The sequence below is a fragment of the Anoplopoma fimbria genome, chromosome 20 (assembly GCF_027596085.1).
Source record: "Anoplopoma fimbria isolate UVic2021 breed Golden Eagle Sablefish chromosome 20, Afim_UVic_2022, whole genome shotgun sequence".
In the NCBI taxonomy this organism is placed as follows: domain Eukaryota; kingdom Metazoa; phylum Chordata; class Actinopteri; order Perciformes; family Anoplopomatidae; genus Anoplopoma; species Anoplopoma fimbria.
The window spans coordinates 10800571-10820074 of record NC_072468.1 but is presented as its reverse complement, the minus strand read 5'-3'; the positions used below and the strand labels follow the sequence as shown (position 1 = coordinate 10820074).

The 19504-nt window shown below is 41.3% G+C and overlaps 1 protein-coding gene across 1 annotated transcript in view; it reads right to left on the bottom strand.

The window, feature by feature from the left end:
- Positions 1-19504, bottom strand: part of LOC129109289 (dolichyl-diphosphooligosaccharide--protein glycosyltransferase subunit STT3B-like) — a 49258-nt gene that overhangs the window by 14251 nt on the left and 15503 nt on the right. The window contains exons 2-6 of the mRNA XM_054621319.1: positions 9943-10051; positions 7515-7802; positions 4990-5055; positions 3941-4040; positions 379-477 (exon numbers count right to left, since the gene is read on the bottom strand). Of these exons, the coding sequence (XP_054477294.1) occupies positions 379-477; positions 3941-4040; positions 4990-5055; positions 7515-7802; positions 9943-10051 (662 nt within the window). The remainder of the gene's footprint in view (positions 1-378; positions 478-3940; positions 4041-4989; positions 5056-7514; positions 7803-9942; positions 10052-19504) is intronic.

The window sequence follows — 19504 nt, the reverse complement described above, 5'->3', positions numbered from 1 at the left end:
TAACTTATCATCATGACAAACTCGGCTTCGCGGGCTCATGCACAGATTGCATTTCTGAATTTAATTTTTGTAGCAGATATCTATATGATCTCCACTGGAAATTTAATGGATAGTTAAAATGGATAGGTTCACATTTTTTTTTCCAAGTCTAACTTAATACAAAACTGACATGCCTGTGTGTTAATTTAAAGGGTTTTTGGTCGCTGTAAATTGTCCTCCTGTCCACTCTGGCTCTACTAATCTTTCATGTGGGAGAGTGGTACAGGTTATACGTAGTTTTTGCACTTGGTTCCATGAATCAAGATTTACTCCATCGGCCTGCAGTTAACTCCAATCACTGGCACTTTCCACCCAGACCACAGGTAACTGGTTACTGACCTGCTGCAGCCATGTGTTCACTGGTCCTGATCGGCTGAAAGCCTACGAAGGGGATCTGCATGGACAAGACCAGGCCGATGATGTAGAAGGTGCTGTAGGCTGGAGGGAGAAAGAAGCAGTTAGAAGCAGTTAAAAACAAGCCACTATTTACTCATGGGACCGTCCCGATCCGAACCTAAAGATTAGTTTTGGACCATTTAAGGTATTTTTTAAAAAGTGATCGGTATCAGCTATATTGAGCTAGAGAGATAGAGAGATAGATACGATGTGGTCGTTACTCTGAAATAAAAGCAACACTCATTATTTGCAGTTCATCAGGGAAGGACAGAGGATGTCGCATGTGCACAGATTGTAAAGCCCTCTGAGACAAATTTGTAATTTGTGATTCTGGGCTATACAAAATAAACTGAATTGAATTGAATTGAATTCTGCAGCTGGGCTTCAGATAAACTTGTACGTCTGAAGCCTCACCAGATCACACTGAAGGGAATCGTGTGTGGAGAAAAGAATAAATTAAACATCTACGACAATTTGGGTCTGGGCATAGAACCAAACCTCAACTCTCTCCTGGGCTGTCTTCACAAATAGACGTGATTAGTATTGGTATGACACCAAAAGGTGTATGTCTTTCAAACGACTTTGTGTCTTGATTATCTCATTGCCTTGACAAGTGTGGAGGGAACAAAGTGGGGAAATATATGGCTCTGATATTCTGCTAACTAATCAGAAACTGCAATCTTTCAAACGGGATTCCTTAAGCCCTACAGACCAGACCACTATGTACATTTAAAAGCAGCAGATCCGAGTTTCTATTTCCCTTCACGGTTGTCTTCTGATGATATCCTTATTAGGAATGTCAGAAAATGGGGAAAAAATGCTGCTGACCCGGCCTGTGTCACCAACTGCTCTGTAAAATAACGCTCTGGTGTATTGATGGAAGGAAGCACTTTTCCTCACCATCTCTAATGCACAGAGCTGCCAATTTAGACACACCAGAACAATCTTATGAATGAAATATCAAACACACCTGCAATAACTATACCTTTGCAAAAACCTGTAATATTCCGTATATGTTGACACTGTGTCACAGTAGTAGCAGTGAGAATTGTAGTTGGTTGAGGTGGAGCTAATTCAAACTCATCAGGCATTTGATCTATAACAATGTGTCGTGTTTTATAAATTCTTCAATGGTTTTATGGATAAATCTTTATCTGAAAAATAACCTTTAATTGTCAAAACTTGTCCCTCTGAATTGTGGTTAATTAAATATATATTTTTTGGTTTTTAAGCACAGTACTTGAGTAGATGTACTTGGTTAGATTCTATTGGTACTTAAGACATTTCTTCTGCTTTGAATGAACACATCATACCCCGTCTTTTCTTCTTTCTTATATATTGTTGCACCTTGTATCTCAATATTGTGCTGTCGTACTAACAGTATGTGCATAACAAGGTCATTTGTACATTTGTTTAATTTTTCAAGTTAAAGTGGCAGCGCCTTTGTTAGCGAGTTGCTATTCTACGTATTTCATTGACAAAAATAGTCATGACTCAAGACTCGTCTCCATGCCAACAGAGCAAACTCAATCTGCTGACAAAGGAGTTGCAGCTGAAAGCTCAATACAAAGCTAGTAAGAGGACCTTGATTTTATAATATCTTGTCAAACTACTATTTCCAAAGAAAAGACTCAATTTTCACGTATATAAGGAATAACTATGTTTTGTTATTGTCAACAAATCCTCCCAAAAAATACTTTTACTATGTTTTACAAATATGTAGTTTAATTTGTGTTTTTTTTTTTGTTTTGTTTTTTTATATGCAGGAATGTAAAACCGCTGTAGTTTTTTCCAACGTGACTCAAACAGGGGGACAGTTTGCTGAGGACAATTTTCAGCCACATTTTAATAGATTTTATATTAATAAAAGTTATTTGTGACAATAAAAAGTGTTATCCAAGTTACCCACCGCAGCTGCTTGTCATTCACCTTCTGGCCACTTCACTTTAGTTGGTAAAAAGCTAAAGATGCCTAAAATCTGGCATAATCTATATCCGATTTCTGTAATTTAAGTAGTTTCTTAAAGTTACTGTGAGGAACATGGCCCAGGCCGTATTCTTGGGCCCGCTGGAGGGAAGGGAGGCACGGGAGAACCAGAACCAGGATTGAGCGGGGTCAGCTGCTGAAATAAAATGAGGTTTTCTAAAGGGACTCTGGTGCTCAGTAACAATACCACTTTTGTCCACAGGGACCACCAAAATCGACACAAAATGAAAGTTCCTCGTAGCTTTGAGGATGTCTTTAATTTTTATTTATTTTTTACTTAATCCTTTCCTCCTGCTACTGCCAGCCCGAGTCGCCCTGTTAAAGTGTCCCAGCAGGCAGGAAATGGCATCTGCAATCTAGATGCTGATCGATGCGATAGCCCGGACTGGAACCGGGAACCAGCAGCCAGGCCCATTAAGAGAGTAAAGGCATCCATCACAGGACCTTCTATTCTATGTTTTCTATTCTGCTGGTGAGATAATGACATTACAGTAGGGATTGCATTACGGTATTTGTGCTCTATTAGACAGGAGGGGAAAATGGAGCGAGAGCGAGCCAGTGTGTAGCAGCGGGTCGCAGACTGGACTCCCAAACACAGGCCGAGGTATGTGTCAGGGAACGCAACCAGCCATTACCACTTTGAAGTAACTCAATTACTGTGTTGTGCGCTGTGCTGGTCTTCAGAAGGGAGGCAGATGGAAGAAGGTGAGGGGAGGGGGGAGGAAGATGGGAAAGTCAGCTCGATGCTAAATTATTCATTTTGCCAATAATGCTATTTGAGGATTAAGAATCCACCGGTCACCTCGTCTTCTCTCTCTGTACCGAAGTTCTAGCAGTTCTCTTTGATTCCACATCTCACAGCTTTCTTGCCGACTCGCCTGGTCTTGGACTTTTTACTGTCTTGATGTTTCGTTATTTCAGCGGGAGTGTGATCCAGTACAGTACGCGTGGGGTTATTGATTTTGATCTGAAACAACGGTTTGGTGTTGCGGCATCAGTGGGGAGCGGTGAGCCATGGCTCGGGACTTAATTCATGATCAGTAACGGCAGTTCAGAGTGTGCGACGGGGCGAGCTCTTTGAAGGATATACAGCTTTAATCTTTTTTTCCTGCTTGCATTTCCGTCTTTCCATCTCTCTTACTTTTATCCCTTCTCTTCTCTTTTTCTCCCCTGGGCGGTTTGTGGAAACCTGATATCTGACTCATTACAGGCACAACATCGGGAGCTGGTAGATTGCTATTCATTATCAGTAAGTGTTTATACATGACAAAGAATAACAAACTACTCCGTGTCAGCACCCCCAGCATGGATGTGCATGGCTTTGGGTCTTTTCAAAATAGAGAAAATACACACAGAGTGTGTGTGTAGCTGCTGCCCTTTACATCTGTTTATACTGGATGTGCTACACTGAATGTCAAATGAGCAGAATTGTTGTCCCCCGCCTCAAGTCATCTGTTTATGTCCTTGAATTCATGTCCACATAAAATGTATTTGTGTGTGTGCATGTGCTGCATCTTACCTATGTAGACCCTCCTACTGAAGCGCTGCATGAGAAGCAGGACGAATACATGAAGGGGAATAAGGTTGATGATGAACACGTAACCGCCCCAAGCTGACACCTGTGGGGGGAAAAAATAAATAAGAGCAATTTTCAAGTTAATTTGGAGCTTTGGCAACAGTTGTTGTAAATTAACGGGTGTAACAATTTGGAATACATTCATGCACCTTAAGGCAACCTTTGGTTCAGACGAGTGAAGCCAAGTGTCTTGAACCTGCATTCTCTCTACTGACCATCCCAGGTTTGATAGTATAGAAGTCTACGATAAAATTACCCTACCTCTCTCTTGATTTATTCCCTCAGTAAACATTGTAAACTCTAGTTCAAAGTCGTCTTCAATACAGCATGATGTTCATTTAGTACATTATGGTCCATTTAGAGTCAAATAGACCATAAAGCAGGGTATGCTTTAGGGCGGGCTACATCGTGATTGACAGGTTGCTAACCTACCAGAGACAAATTCAGCGTTTCTATGTCACTCCTCCATTGTCCAAATATTGTCACTTCCGTTCACTGGTTGCTTAAAAGCCAAAATAGCTCCGACCAAAACACAAACTCAAGGCTAAAAAACGCACACACAGTTAGTTTACTGTTAAATGTCATAATGGGATTAAGACATCTGCTGAATCCGTGTGGTGCTTTCAGCCGCAGTAGATAATCAGTATTGTGACCGGTCCATCTGGGTTTTAGAGTCAGAGCGTGATGTACGCACGGATTTTCTTCGAGTTTATTACTCAGATTTGCATTTCGCGTTAAGAGTCAGGTTTAAAGTGTCAAATAAGTACATGAATGTGGTAGGCCTGTCACCATAACTACCACTGTTGAGACGGTTTACTGTCCCCGAAATAAATGTGCTAATCAATATTATTTCAGTGTACGACCAACTAAGTGTACTTGGTCGTACACTTAGTTGTTAACATACAAATGATAGGTCATGTCCATATATTGTACGATAAGTCAATAACGTAATTATCGTTGGAAATAAAACAAAGGTTTTTGTGTGTTCTCACCATGTAGAAATAGGAGAGGCAGCATCCGATGGACCAGAAGACCGATCCCGTCTTCACAGACTTCACCTGTAGTTTACAGAGGAGAGCATTAACAAACACACACACACAGTCTAATTTACATCATATGCTTACGCTAAGCTGATCTGCTCCATTCACTTATTTTTCCTTGAGGATTTGCTCCTTTGCTGCTTATCCGACGAAACTGTCTGAATTATTCATCATGTTTCCCTCCTTAATGAACTGCACAAAGCAGAGCACCCTCTCCTACACATCTTTACCTTGTGCGTGGGCAGCTAACGAGGTCTTAACGAGGCCAACGAGAACCGGCTTAACGAAGGCACGGGTGGGAGCCGCTATTACTGGCTGGAGGAGATTGGATAAATCGGAGGAGCAGAGCCAATGAGATGTGGTGGATTGAAGGAGACGAGGGATAGTTGAGGTAGAGAAAGGAATGGGTATGTATGCAATCACTAGAGACTATTATTAAACTCATTCTATCCCGTGTGATTTATTCAGAGTGATTTATTACTGATCCAAAGTATAGAAACAAGGCTTCATGTTAATCTAAATCAGGTTATGCTATGCCTTTAATAAAATTAGCCCATATAGCCACATGCACAAACCACTGAGGATAGCGAAGGTTAGGTTGGTGTACGTATAATAAGTGTATAATCACAAGCAACATGTACAATGTCCTACTGACTTTAACATGCATCAAGAACGAGACACTGGAAGCTCTTGTGTGACCAGTACAATGTTTACTGTGCTCAGTAAAACTACCTTGGTCAAAATGATATGTATTTGCAAGTTGGATTATCTGCTCCTAAAATTAAATGAACACTTAGCTTTACTAGATCACATGAATAAAAAAAGATAGTGCTATTAGGGCTTTTTCTCCTAACAACTTCAAACGTGAAATAGTAAAAATCAATTATGCTCAATTCAAAACCTGAATTTATAGATTTTTTTGCTCAATTCAAAACCTGAATTTATAGATTTTTTTGTGCAAATTGGCAGCAAAACAAGATGAAAACAGAACATCTGTAACATTATCACCTTAAAAATGAGTTATGGCCGACACGGAAGGAAACAATCAAAACACATCTATCAGATACGACGCAGCCTCAGCTTTCATTTGGAGCGGTCTTTCTGCTTTCCTGCCAAAAGTCAAACATCACTTTCCTTTTAGCTCGGGATTGGTCTCCACCACAAACATCTCTTTCTCTTTATCTGCTAGATACTCCAATATGATACTCCAAAATCGCTAGCCCTTCTACTGTACTCTAATTGTTGAATGTTAATGTTAAAAAAAAAAAAAGAAGAAGTTTATGAGAGAGAATATATTTACTGGAATGTAACAAAGCAACTAAAGCTAACACAGGCTAATAGGTGCAATTGGAGTTAAGAGACACTGCTAGCATGGTTCTAGATCTCCGAAATCTCCATTCCACCTCCCAGATTTGTTCTGCGGATTGTTCAGTTTCAGCTTACTGAAAGCAGTTTCCCAATTCGAAAAAACAACTGTGCCAATCATAGCTTCGTAGAACTTGGATTGTCTTATCCCGTACTTGAATTAATGGGGTCAGAAAAATTGCCAGAACATGGTAACTAGTGTGGAAGAGATCATCACGCTACAGGTTGGCTTATTTCTTAAATCCCTGTTAAAAACAAAGTAAATTTCTCCTAATGCAGCTTATGTGCAGACTGAAAATGACTTCTTGCAACACACTCACTATTACTTTCACAGTACTCATTTTATTTGAGTCATTATTAATATGTAAATAAGGCTGTGTGATATGATATTACAATTGAAAACAATTGAAATTCTCATCACATCTGCCTTTACAAATAGATAGTAAGTATTGTGCTACAGTGTACATTCAGTTGCAGTTCTATGGCTCCAGCTCTCCAATGCATACAGCGTATGCAAAAAAAAACCTCCCCAAATGCAGTAAACTTGTATCTCAAATTTTAAGCAGCCCGAGTCTGGGATTATAACTCGAACATGCTATGACATTGCCATCGTTTATGCTCTCAACAGGTGAAGTAAACATAACTTGTACCAGTTACAAGCAGGCTCGGTAGTGAATGTGAGAGAGCACTGCGCCAGACTCAGTTGAAAAAATGGCCTTATAAATGCCACATTGGTTGTCATCAGACAGTTTTATAGGATCTTTATGAGGCAATTTGGCCTTATGTGCTCTGATTCATTTGGCATGCAGTTAACCAATAGTCATCATTTGGTTTTGATGAAACTCTACTCCGATAATTACTTACAAAATTGTAGAAAATTATCCTTTGCCCCATCCCCCACTGCTTTATGAAAATATTGACGATTTTAGCTTTAGGTCATTGCAGATAAAACAAAAAAGATATGAGTTTAGGATTTGCAGCCTGACTACTTCACCATATTCCCCACTATCTAACAAAAGGGCAGCCATCCGAAGCAGCGACCGGAGTGCATATAAATAGCGGCCTAATGGAGGGTCAGGACTGAAGACTAATAAAGTATGTATAGGACATACCCAGAGGTAGTAGGTGAACTGCAGGGCGAAGATGGCAATGCCCTCGTTGTCGAAGGAGCCGGCCACAGAGCGGGAGATGTAGCCGGGGACGATGGCGATGAAGCAGGCCGCCAGCAGCCCCGCCCCCTGGTTCCACAGCTCCTTGGTGAGCAGGTAGGTGGAGATGGAGGTCAGGCCGCTGAACACCGGCGCCAGGAACACGCACACGTCCCGGATGTGGACGGTGACGTTCAGCAGGTTGAGCACGTAATGGATGAGGCCCGCCGTGACCATCAGGCCTGGGTACACCTGGGGAGGGGGGGGGGGGGGAAGAGATGGGATGGTAAGTGCAGGAAGTCCGCAGTGAAGTGAGGAGTCAAGTGTTATTAATAAAAGGCCCCAAAAAAGATGTTTTCATCTCTCCTCTCATGTAAAATGTATGTGATGTGTTGAGGAGAGCACCAATACTGACAAGCCAGCAAGAGTTCTGAACCACTGAAAATGCTGCTTTAAGCATCTTTCCTCTGCTGCGACGGAAATCATTTACAGTTTGAATGAGGAATTTGAAACGTAGAACAAAAAAAAATAATAACCACATAACAAGCTTGTTCCTAGCTAACAGGAGGTACTGGACAGAAGATGTGCTTTTACCAGCATGCATCATTAACTCGACAACCAAAGTTCTGATGACACAGAATGTTACTGGATTTCCTGCACACGAAACAATCTTTGAAACAAAAAGCATATTTGAGTGTTCTTTATATTGAGGATGACAGCAGAGCAGAGGCAAAACAAAGCTGCGGGAAGTCCAAATCAAAGTGAGAACTGTTGAGTTAAGTACTTCGTGGTAAAATTATTGCTGACTCCAAAAAAAAACCCCAAAAAATGTCAAAATGATATTTAATCGTAAACAAATGATTCCCAGCAGTACTGTTGACTCTTCCTGTCAGCTTAAATTTACACTCAACCCTATGCTTTGCCTCTGTTAACTTAATACTGCTGATGAATGAATACAGTGAATGCAAAGACATGTTTAACACAATATCTCAAAAACACTACCATAAAAAGGTGCTAAGATAATAATAAAGCTTATTAAATAGAGAGAATTGTTTTTGTCCTTTATTTCTTTCCAGTCACATGTGATGCAAAAGGGTTGCTTTAGAGTAGGAGTGGAACTCACTTGACTGGTGAAGGGGGTTAGTCCTAAGGTTAGCTAAAACTTTGGCCCACACTTAAGGTGGAATGATCTTTAAGGTGGAGCTTTGCTCAGCACCTCTCTACCTCCTCTTGCCCTCCCCTTAGTGGACACCGGCGGGATTGAAAAACATGTTTTCTTTAAACGATTGACAAAACTACACTGTGTATCCTAGCCAGGAGCTGTAAAAAACCTCAAGGTCCTTGAACACGTCATGTGTGAGAAACGCTTCTGTCAGAAAAAGTAGCCTTAAAATGAAGCTTAACATTGTAATATTTAATCAAAAAAATGTCTCATTTGAAATTACGCCAAAAATAAACCATTTGCTTTAACCAGATCCTGTAAAAAACATAAAGTTTAGCTATCCTAAGCTCAACTTGGTTCCCAAAGACCAACAGTCACGTGATAAAATTCCCTGAAACTGCAGGCTGCTGGACACAGTGTATTGAGAAGAGAACAGGAGTGGTGGTATGTAGAGGTTGTAATATGTAAATAATTCAATATACTTAGTACATGCAGTCTACTTTTTTTTTTGCCAACATTGGGTATACTTGGTAGTACTTTGAATAATGTCTTGTATAGAGATTCCGTTGTTTTCCAATTTTTGTAAAAGAAATTGACAATGAAATTGAACTTGTGTTTTTCCTTTTTTGTTATGATTTCTTGCAACAAAAAACATTTTTGAGTTCTCTCTACTTCTAGCCATGGTCGTTGCCGTTTCCAAAGAGGTTCAGGACTTATAAACTGCAGTGAAAACAACATACTAAAAGCTTCTGAAACGTCCGTACACTAAGTGCACTCTGGTGAACAGATTAGCCCGCGATAGCTCTCCCTTCATCAACCCCAAATCGAGATCACACGGAGCGCTGCAAATAGAGGAGGAGGAGATAAGCATTCAGAGATGAGTTGGGGTGTAATGATGTGTTAAAAGTGACCCCGGTTCGTCCGTTCTCTGCCGATTATGGAGACAAATCGGCTTTATGTGTTGTGCGAGTGCTCCCCGCTAACTCCCTGCCTCCCCCAGGAGCTGTTTAACCGGCCAGCTATACGCTTACCGAGTGTGGGAGACGCGCAGCTGAGAGCGAGTTTAAGAGGATGATTGACGATCCCTCATGGTAATGTGACTCATGAGGGATAAGGACAAGGGAAAAGATTGATCTGAGGCAGAATGCACTACATATAATTTGAACAATCAGTCCCTGGCATCCCCCCACACACACTCACAGACAGACAGACAGCATAAGAAAAACTCACCGTGCCCCCTACTATCCTACCCAGAGGGTACCAGGCTCTCTCGTCAAACCAGTTGAGGAACTCATAGAAGCCATTGGTGGTGAGGTGATGAGTCGACCTGTAGTTGAACCTGCAGCAGTGGGAGAGAGGCAGAGAGGAGGGAGGGGGCTGTCAGACATGGCACGCCACCAAAACCAAACAGGGCAGCTACATTCGAGCCGCTGATGGCGTTACCAGACCAATCCGATCAATTTTCAACAGGAAATTATATGAAATTGATTTAATGCAAAATTGTTTATAACTGAGTTTATGTTCTTAGATAGTTTTAATCCACACTATTTTATTTTTTGGTGCGCTTCGAACAAACTTGTTGCCTGTTTTATCTGATAGTTATCACACCAGCCAAAATGAACTAAATCGGCCCGGTTTTAAGTGGATCCTGGTGATGCTCCAGGTGGTGGTTTGGAAGCAAAACCAAAGCATAGGATTGATTTTAAAAAGCATCAGTTTAAAAGCAACAACCGCAAATAAATCAATCTACTAAAAGTGAAGGAGACAGAAATCTCCTAAGCAGATCGTTTGGAGAACCACGGTGCCCCCAAATGTACGTAAAGGGGCAGGATTTCAGATCGTGAATTCAGATCGTTTGATGAATCTGCATCACTTCAGGGCAACAAGACAGCTAACAAAGCAGCTCTGCTGACCTGTTGTATGGCCTGCTGAATCACTCTAGCAGTGCTGAACACACAGCAGTCTGAAAAGAACAAAGAGAGCAGGCTGAGGAAACGTCGACATCAAAGCGAGCTTCCACTTTGAGCATTTATCAGAGTTTAAAAGTTGCAGAACTGAGAAGAAACAACAAAAATACGTTTCAGAGTCCCAGCAGTGAGCAACGTTGGAAGCTATGACTGTCACAACAAAGTCACGGCATGGAACAGATTTCAGTTGCAATACTAAAGAGGCAAACTGATGAAATAGTATAAACATGAACTTCTACCAACAGACTGACAATACGGAGGCTGAGGTCAAAGCGGGCATAAAGAGAGAAGAGAAGCAGAGGTGAAATGAAATATCCTAGATACAGTGGCACAGCTAGTGAGCTGCTGCAAGCTGGAAGAACTATAGATGTGACAACAAGAGAGATGTTTGAAATGAAAACTGGTTAATAGTATTGTTTGTATGTGCAGGTGAGAACTTCATCTAACCACGCTGTGTTATACTTCTGAGTTTTTGCAATCTAAAGAGAATCAGCATTCAAACTATTTACAGTTTGGCTCTCGAGATTCCATGAATCCATCAGCGCAGAGAGGTTTGAACAGTATCTGACTGAAAGGCCACGTAGTGTGGTCATAAATACATCTAGGTCTGCTCACTGAAGTTAGTTCATGTCAGGTCAGGTCTACAGTAGGGCTGAAAGATTGGGACAAAACTTTCAGTTTTCAGTTATTAAAAAAAAGAAGAAAAAAGACAAAATGGTATATGTACATTATATATATTTCCAGCAATAAACTAAGGCCTTTAACTGACAAATTGTTGGCAAAGTATGAAAGAAACTGTCCCTTTATGAAAAACAAAGTTTGACAGATGAATTGCAGCATATGGATTTCTCAGACCCCTCAGGAGCGAGTGCTAGATTGATTGTTGGTGTTTGCGCTCACTCTTGAGGCTCGGTTATTTGATTAAAAAAATAAAAAAAATAAGCATGCACAGACACAAACACACACACAATCCGGTGCGTCTTCAGTGCTCTCATACCTGCCTGTATTGAGGGAATACCTCTACATTTTCCTCTTACGGTATCTTAAACCTGAGTGGACAGAAAAAAAGCTCACCGCCAGCACTTAACTCTCTGGGCGGTGGGCTCTTAAACCTTTTACCGGCCTCGGTCTGAGACCAAAAGCAAAATCTGTCTCATGTATGGGATAAGATAAGATAAGATAAGATAATCCTTTATTAGTCCCGCAGCGGGGAAATTTGCAATCCAGCTCATTAAAACATAGGGAAGCTATTTGCACCTGCAGACTCACCAGAAACAGGGTAACTAGCCGTTCTTGAGCCAGACAATGACACAGAATTGACTCTAAATGCTAAACAAATGTTTGGTGAATTAGTCCGTCCTACCAGTCTTCATTTATCAATCATATTCCACTGTGAAACTCTACTTAGCCAGCAAATTGGAGGTTGTTGAATTAATTAGGGATGTTTAGATTATGTGGCACCTATTATACTCTGCTTATGTGTTTTTTCCTTTAGCATTGCAGATAAGAAAATCCAATCTCCAACTGACTAAACAAAAAAATGGCAGTTTATGGTCCAGTAGAGGCCCACACATGGTCTCCAGGCCTCTACAGGCAGTCCGTGCATTTGGGCTCCTGGTGTTAAAACTGAGTTCTCCTCTAAATTGGAAATGTGTCTGTGTGTGTATCAAAGTTTCATACACTGAAAGTGCAATCCTACTAAACAGTATCCCAGTTTGAGCTTAAATTTCTTGCTCCGTTGCCCCCAATCAAGGTTCGCAACTTGAAAACTAAAAGACTTTGGGGCTCTAGATGGAATAGTGTGGCTAAGTTGAGTTCTTAAAATTGTTAGACAGCTGGTGGTATTAATGGCAACTACAGAATATTCTGCCGTTTTCCCCAGGAGTTAGAGACAGGTGCTAGAATGGCTGTTTGTGGAGTAAAGCGTCCCTTTAGGGTATGATACCAAGTGATGAGGTCGGACATAATACTCAGACAGTGACTACTGCAGATAGTATCCTATTTATGTCATAAAGATAAACAACAAATATACAATGCAGTACACAGAACATATTCAGGAGGCCATTTGTTCAATTCCACAGAGAGTAGCCAACGTGCTGTTTTCCTCACAGTTTTTCACTTAAATCTATCGCTGACAAGGCACGTTCGTGAGAGACTATTCCCAGCCACAAATCCAGAGCTAAGCTTCCATTAGCAACAGCTAAATATGAATACATCTTGGGGAGCAAAGCGCTGCAGCACAAAAAACACCAATCATTCTCGGTGGACTGTCATTAGACAAATTAAAGTCTGTAAATAATTCAGAGATGCAGCTGAAAGCTTTATTGCACTAAGGTAAATCTATTCTACCACACGTAGGATTACTGTAACACTTTCCCTGCCCCCCAGTGGGATGCACTCTAAAAGCAGTGAGTGAAAGTAAACAAATGAAAGCTTCATTTGGACCAATTGCCATGGCAACACTGTATGATTTCATACAGTGAAATCATACAGTGCACACAAATAAAAGACGTACACAAAAGATGTCCCAAAAGAAAATATGTTTTTGTGAATCCTGACATCCAAACACACCAAAAATGGTCAAATTTTGCATTTTAACATTTTTTATTTAAAAGTCATGATCTTAAGTACCATGTTTCATCATCTATTGTTCCATGACGTTTCCTGATGTAAGGTTTTTCCCATGAGATCATCTCAGTATCAGTATGGAGGTATTTAGACAGGGTAATGGTCAATGGACCACTCAAAAGCTCTACACACACACACACACACACACGCACGCACGGCAGAGGCTACTATGCAAGGTGCCACCTGCCTATCAGGAACTAAACTAAATGCACATTCAGGCACAGATGGAACAGCAGGAGCAAGTTGGGGTTCAGTATCTCGCCCAAGGACCCTTTTACATCAGGACTTTAGGAGCCGTGGATTGAAACCACCGATCTTCCAATTGGAGGACGACCCCCTCTACTTCTGAGCGACAGCTGCCACATCCACAGGGTATCTTACTGACGTTATAACATTGATATCGCCGCAGACCTAGTCTTCAACATAGCCAAGATCTCCCGCACTACCCCGCTCCTCTGCTCAGGTGGTTGCTCCCATCCCTTTTTGAGACACTTTTCTACCGTGCTGTGATTGGCTCAGGCCCATCCTACATCCAGGACATGGTCAACCCATACACCCCAGCTCGTTCATTAAGCTCTGCTACTGCCAATCGGCTGCTCCCTCACTACAAAAAGGGTGCTCAGCTACAGCTATAGCAAAGTCCCAACTGTTTGCTGCCCTGGCTGCACGATGGAACGAATTCCAAATAAGGACAGCATAAACCATGAATAACTGTGGGAAAAATAGGCCAGTTTACAGGGACACCAAATGACGACCAATGGGGTTTGTATCACCGTGTGAAAAGGAAGTAAACATGCTGTTAAGCAGCACATTTTGGAAGTGTAATACCTGTCCCCTAGCTACTGTTATAGTGCTTCATATCATACCAAGATATTATCAATGTATGTTCAACTGTCGGCCTGGGATCATGGGTGTAATACTTTTTTTTTTTAATAGTATGATAACATACAATTTCATAATAATATGAAATACACAGAACACTCTATTGCTACAAGCTCTGTCTGCAGAGGACCACTGAGCTAACTAGCTCAGCACTGGGTCAGGATGAGACAAACAGAGATGAGAGAAGAAGCATTATTTCCCTGAGAGGAAGCTTGTCCTGGCACAGGCAGCCATATATAGCTATGTACCATCACAGGGCTGGAGGGCAAAAAATATTCTGTCCCTCTTACTGCTCCAAAGTGCTGGGCCACATGATCAGAGTGGAGTGGGACAGGGGTCAGAGGCTTAGGGTAGAATAGATAGAAACAGTAATAACTTTTTTTTTTTTTTTTGTTCACCTGCCGTAACTGGCCTGTGCCGGCTTGTTAAGCAGCCGCGTTGTGTAACTGGTCAGGGCTCTCTGAATGCTTGATGCAACGGTAGCGGCCGACACAAAAGGGATGACGCTCTGTCTTCCTGCGTCTCCATCTGCTTGGAACTTTCAGACAACAATCTGCTAATTCGTCATCGTCTCTAAACTCTACTGGTCCCGTTTTGAGTAAAACCTGAATTTCACAGTCCATGAAGACTGAGCGTGGAGTAAGGAGCAGTACCTTTTGACATATGCAGCAGTATTCCCGAATAAGGATGTCATGGGGACCAATACTTTGGTACAAAGTCAATGCTAGAATTCTGTAAACGGGACGTTTTTTCTACAGTACCATAGGTACCGGGGATCAGGGCTCGAGAGAGCTCCGTTGTCTCGGCGACAAGAGAAAATCTTCCTGATAATGCTCAGCGTAAACAACAAATCTGTGTTGAAATTGGCAGGAGAGCTAGGTAACGTTAGCTGTTAGCAGATGGTGGGCAGCACAATAACGGCGCTAACAGCTAACGTAAGGAGGTTACATTGAGTTACATTATGATGTGTTCATGCTTTACTCGGTAAAAATGAGTATTTGGCTCAGGTAAATTATGAGGTTTACATGATGTGTTCAAATGGAATATAGCAAAATGTGTTTCTTGGCATGAAACTTGAATTGATACGGTTGTTTGAAGGAGAAGTTTTTCGTAGCAATATGAATAGATCATGACATGTTTAAGTGTTTAAATCATCATGGTTTAGAAGAAGTGGCCCACAACTGTTTTTATTTTATTTTCACCTGAAGTGGAGAAAAGAATGTGAGCTGAGGCTGTGCAGGGGAGAATAGAAGCCTGGCACAAAACGCCCCGCAGAAAACAAATGGGAATGTAATAAAAAATGTGTAATCTGGCTTTGCTGCTTATTCAAAAACTATTAATTATAAGAGTGTTCACACATGTGTATCATTAAAGAAACAACAGCACAGAACTGTTACTGAACCCAAGGGGCAAAAACTGGTCTCCAAGATCTTAATTAAAGCCATGCAGAAAAGTTGGGCGGAGAAAGAGAGCAGAGGAACAAGCTCACGGGGAGGCGAGTGAGCAGAGACGTCTTATTTTCATGTGATGTGCACGGACACTCAATGCAGAAGTTCGGAACCCAACTGTAATGTCTGAATGCTAATAGTCAAAACTGAATTTATGAAAAAAATTACAAAATGATTTGTTCTGAGAGAAGTTAAAGGGGACATATTGTGCTCATTTTAAAGTTCATACTTGTATTTTGGGTTTCTACTACAACATGTTTGCATGATTTTATGTTAAAAAAAACCACAGTTTTTCAAACTGTCTGAATATATCGTATTCACCATCTGTCTGAAATGCTCTATTTTAGAGCATGTCTCTTTAAGACCTCCTCTCAAAAAAGCCCAGTATGCTCCGATTGTCTCACTAAAAAATATGGCGCACCTTTGCAACGGTAGTTCTCATGCTGCTGACCGGGATTCTCAGAAGGAGGGTTGGTATTCTAGTGAATCTGCATGTGGCAAAGGAAGGGGAGCCAAAACTGATCAGCTTGTTAAATCACATTTATGTGTCCATAAAAATAAAAAGACTTGTTTTATGTCACAGTTTGTGGGTTGGAAGTCTCTCTAGATACCTAAATGTATATGCACAAGCAAGGAAGAAGTGACTTTTTCATGGTATATCCCCTTTAAACGTTTCCACATCCCATATTTGGTTTGGTTTGGTAGAGAAGAGAAGAGAGGGTGTGTAGTAATCAGAGCCAGAGAGTTAAACCTAAGCTGGTTTAGAGCTCAGGGGAGGAGGGGAAACCCTAACACAAAAACATGTATTCAATTCTGGCGATGTCTCATCAAATTCCCACTAATCCTATACTGTGGACAGCGGGGACCCTCATTCATTCTCTAAATCGCCTACAGTAGGCGGCAGTAGCAGCAGGGGACAAAAGAGACAAAGATGAAACTTCATCACATGTGGTTGTACACACGGCCAGAAACAAGCTTTTTTTTTTATCCCAGGGGCAGCTCTAATGAAAACTTGCTTTAGATATCTCGGGAGCCAGAAAAAAAAAAAAAAGGCCCCCATCAGTGATTAAAGGCTCGCCGTGAAGAAAGTGAATGTTTTTCGCAAGAGCTACCAGCTGTGTGTTTTCAAAGGGTCCGCTTTTTTTATTTTCGCTAAAACCAAGCACACCTCAAAAATCCTATTCCAAAAAAGTCATTTGAGTTAGTAGCCTATTTCATGGTCTGATTCTCTGCTCTTCAAGTCCATTTCAGAAACTGATGAAAAAAAATTAAAATAAATAAAGTGTGGTCATGTTAATCTGATTCCTGATCTTGATCTTGCTGTTCCAGCCCGAGCCGCAGAAACGTTAATGGATCCGGCTCTAAGGAGTCTGATGAGAAATCAGCTCACAACTTAAAGCTCCATTGATCATTTTCTGGCCACCAAGCGGCAGAAGCACCACAAAACAAGCTGGTCCCGACATACTGTGGTTGATACATAGCTGAAAATGGCAGTGTAGAGCTTTTTAGAGTTTGATGATGAGTCTCAAACTTATTCACTGACCATTTCAAATTTGATGCAGTCATTGAATTCAATACTATCGACAAAAAAAAAAAAAAAAAAAATTAACAAGGGAAATCAATGCCTTGTTCAACCAGTAGTTGGAATAGGAGAATGAAACAGTTGGTTGATATACAGAAATATTATATAAAATAAATTTATAATAAGTCATTTATTCAAGTTTACGTGCCAAAAATCAGTCTTGGGTGAATGTAAACTCACAAGCCATTAAAGTACATTTGTTGATTCTTTTTCAATATTCACTCACTGATTTTCATTGGGGTTTTTTTATAGACCAATCAACCAACCATTTCAAGAAGATCAAGAAAACATTTACAATTTTCCTACTGTATGATAGAATGTCTGAATCTGTCCCTTATTTGCATTCATTAAAAGATGATTTTCAAATACCTGAGGCAACTGACAGAATAAAGGTCAGGGGAACAACAAATAAAGAAAAGGTAATCAGTAATGTGGATACAGACAACCAGACTGCACCGTGGAGCAGAACTGGTGTGGATCCAAAACCCTACCAAACAGAGGCTAATCTCTTATTACAGCAGTAGGGTCAGCTGCTCTCCCTCCAGTACGTGCATTCCTCACTATCTAAGATCCCAGCATGCCATGCTTGTTACTTAACAGAGACATGGTGTTGCTTTACACTGACAGACCTGGGGAGAATATATTTTTCTTGAAAATCAATATGATGGAGATAAACTTATTGGGAAAAAGAACAGTTAAAAAGGCATCCCGGAAGTGCTTCCCTGACTCGTGTCCAAGGGGAGAGGCACGACGCCATCAAATATGCATTAAGTAAAACTTGTCTTTCTGGAGTTTTGCAGCAAGTCGAAGAGGAAAAAAAAAAAAAAAAAAAAAAAAAAAAAAAAGGTCCTGAAGCAGCATCTGAGGGGAAATATGGTGCAGCGAGGATTTGAAGCAGCTGTTCCGCACTTTATTGATTCTAAAAATGTTTGACCTTTGACAATTTAAGCCAAGGGATGTCCAAAGCAGAAAAAAATGCCAAACTCAAACAAAACTGTATCATTTCAGCGATATAAAATAAAAAGATTTGAAGTGACATTTACATCTATTGCTATGCCTTGATGAAAGCAGAATTCAAAGGGTTTGGTTTGAGCTCTTCTTTGGCGGCGTTGGTTGGTCAGTCAGAAGCACTAACAGCCTAACAACAACAACACTCGTCTCAGCCCTTTGCAGTCGTGATGATTATTTAATGAGGAGACGCTTCGCTTCTCTGCAACCAGCTGCTCGACACGTCTGAGAGCCTCGGGACAGGATCGTGGGGAGACGAGGTGAAACTGATTCTGCAAACCTCCATTTTACTGCTGAGGAATTGTGTGCACAGCCTCACACAGCCTCTGGTAAAAAAAAAAAGAATAAAAAGCCAACTGACCATAGCGTGTGCATGGAACGGTGCAGGTCTACCAGCCCACCTCCCATTTATGGTTGTTTTGCTCTTTTAACTCATGTTGGTAAATGTCTACGACGTAGAGCTTTACATGATTTTTTTCTGCTCGTTTGCCCTTATTATTAGCTTTCTGATTTAGACTTGTTACAACTAACTGAAGATAAATCTCCAAGAGCTGCTGGATGCAGCATAATAAAACAATAATCCCTGTCACTTCCATACAGTGAGGCATACATCTTAATTAGACAGGATTTAACAGATCACTACTCGCTATTGGACGTTATCCTACGCCCAGGTATCTGTATTCGGGACTGCACACAGTGGCTCCCACTTAAAGTTCTGTATTCTCTCAGTGCTGTGGCTGCAGGGCAGAGAGCTGACTTCTGCCCACGGTGTCTGGCAGTTCTCAGAGTTCAAAGTCAAAACAGAGTCTCTGTGCTGGACAAAATCTCCCGCTGATGGCCAATTACATCCCACTGTGGCCGTTAGAGGAGTCAAACTGACCGATCGCGGCAAAAAATACACCTCTGTTTCACTGGTGGCTTGGTGCCAGTACTCACCCTGCATGTCAGAGCGGGTTATGACGCGTTTCAAGTGAGGCCTCTAGGTGGGTTCAGCCCCTAACCACAATCAACAGTGATGTCATCTGGGTCTCTTCTCATTTCCATTACTTGTCCCTCTTTGCTCCACTGGCTTGTGACCGAGAAATCGAAGTCTGCGCTCCATCCTCAAAGATGTCCTAATTCCTAAAAAGCATCTTGAGGAGCAAGTAGGCTTGACAGAGGAGCTATAAGGGAGGATGCAAAAGGTGTATGTATTGCAGAAGTCTTTTTGGCGCCAGTGACGTAGAAGTGGCGTGGCGATGGAAAGCTGATGTCATATTTAATCGACGTCGCTTTAA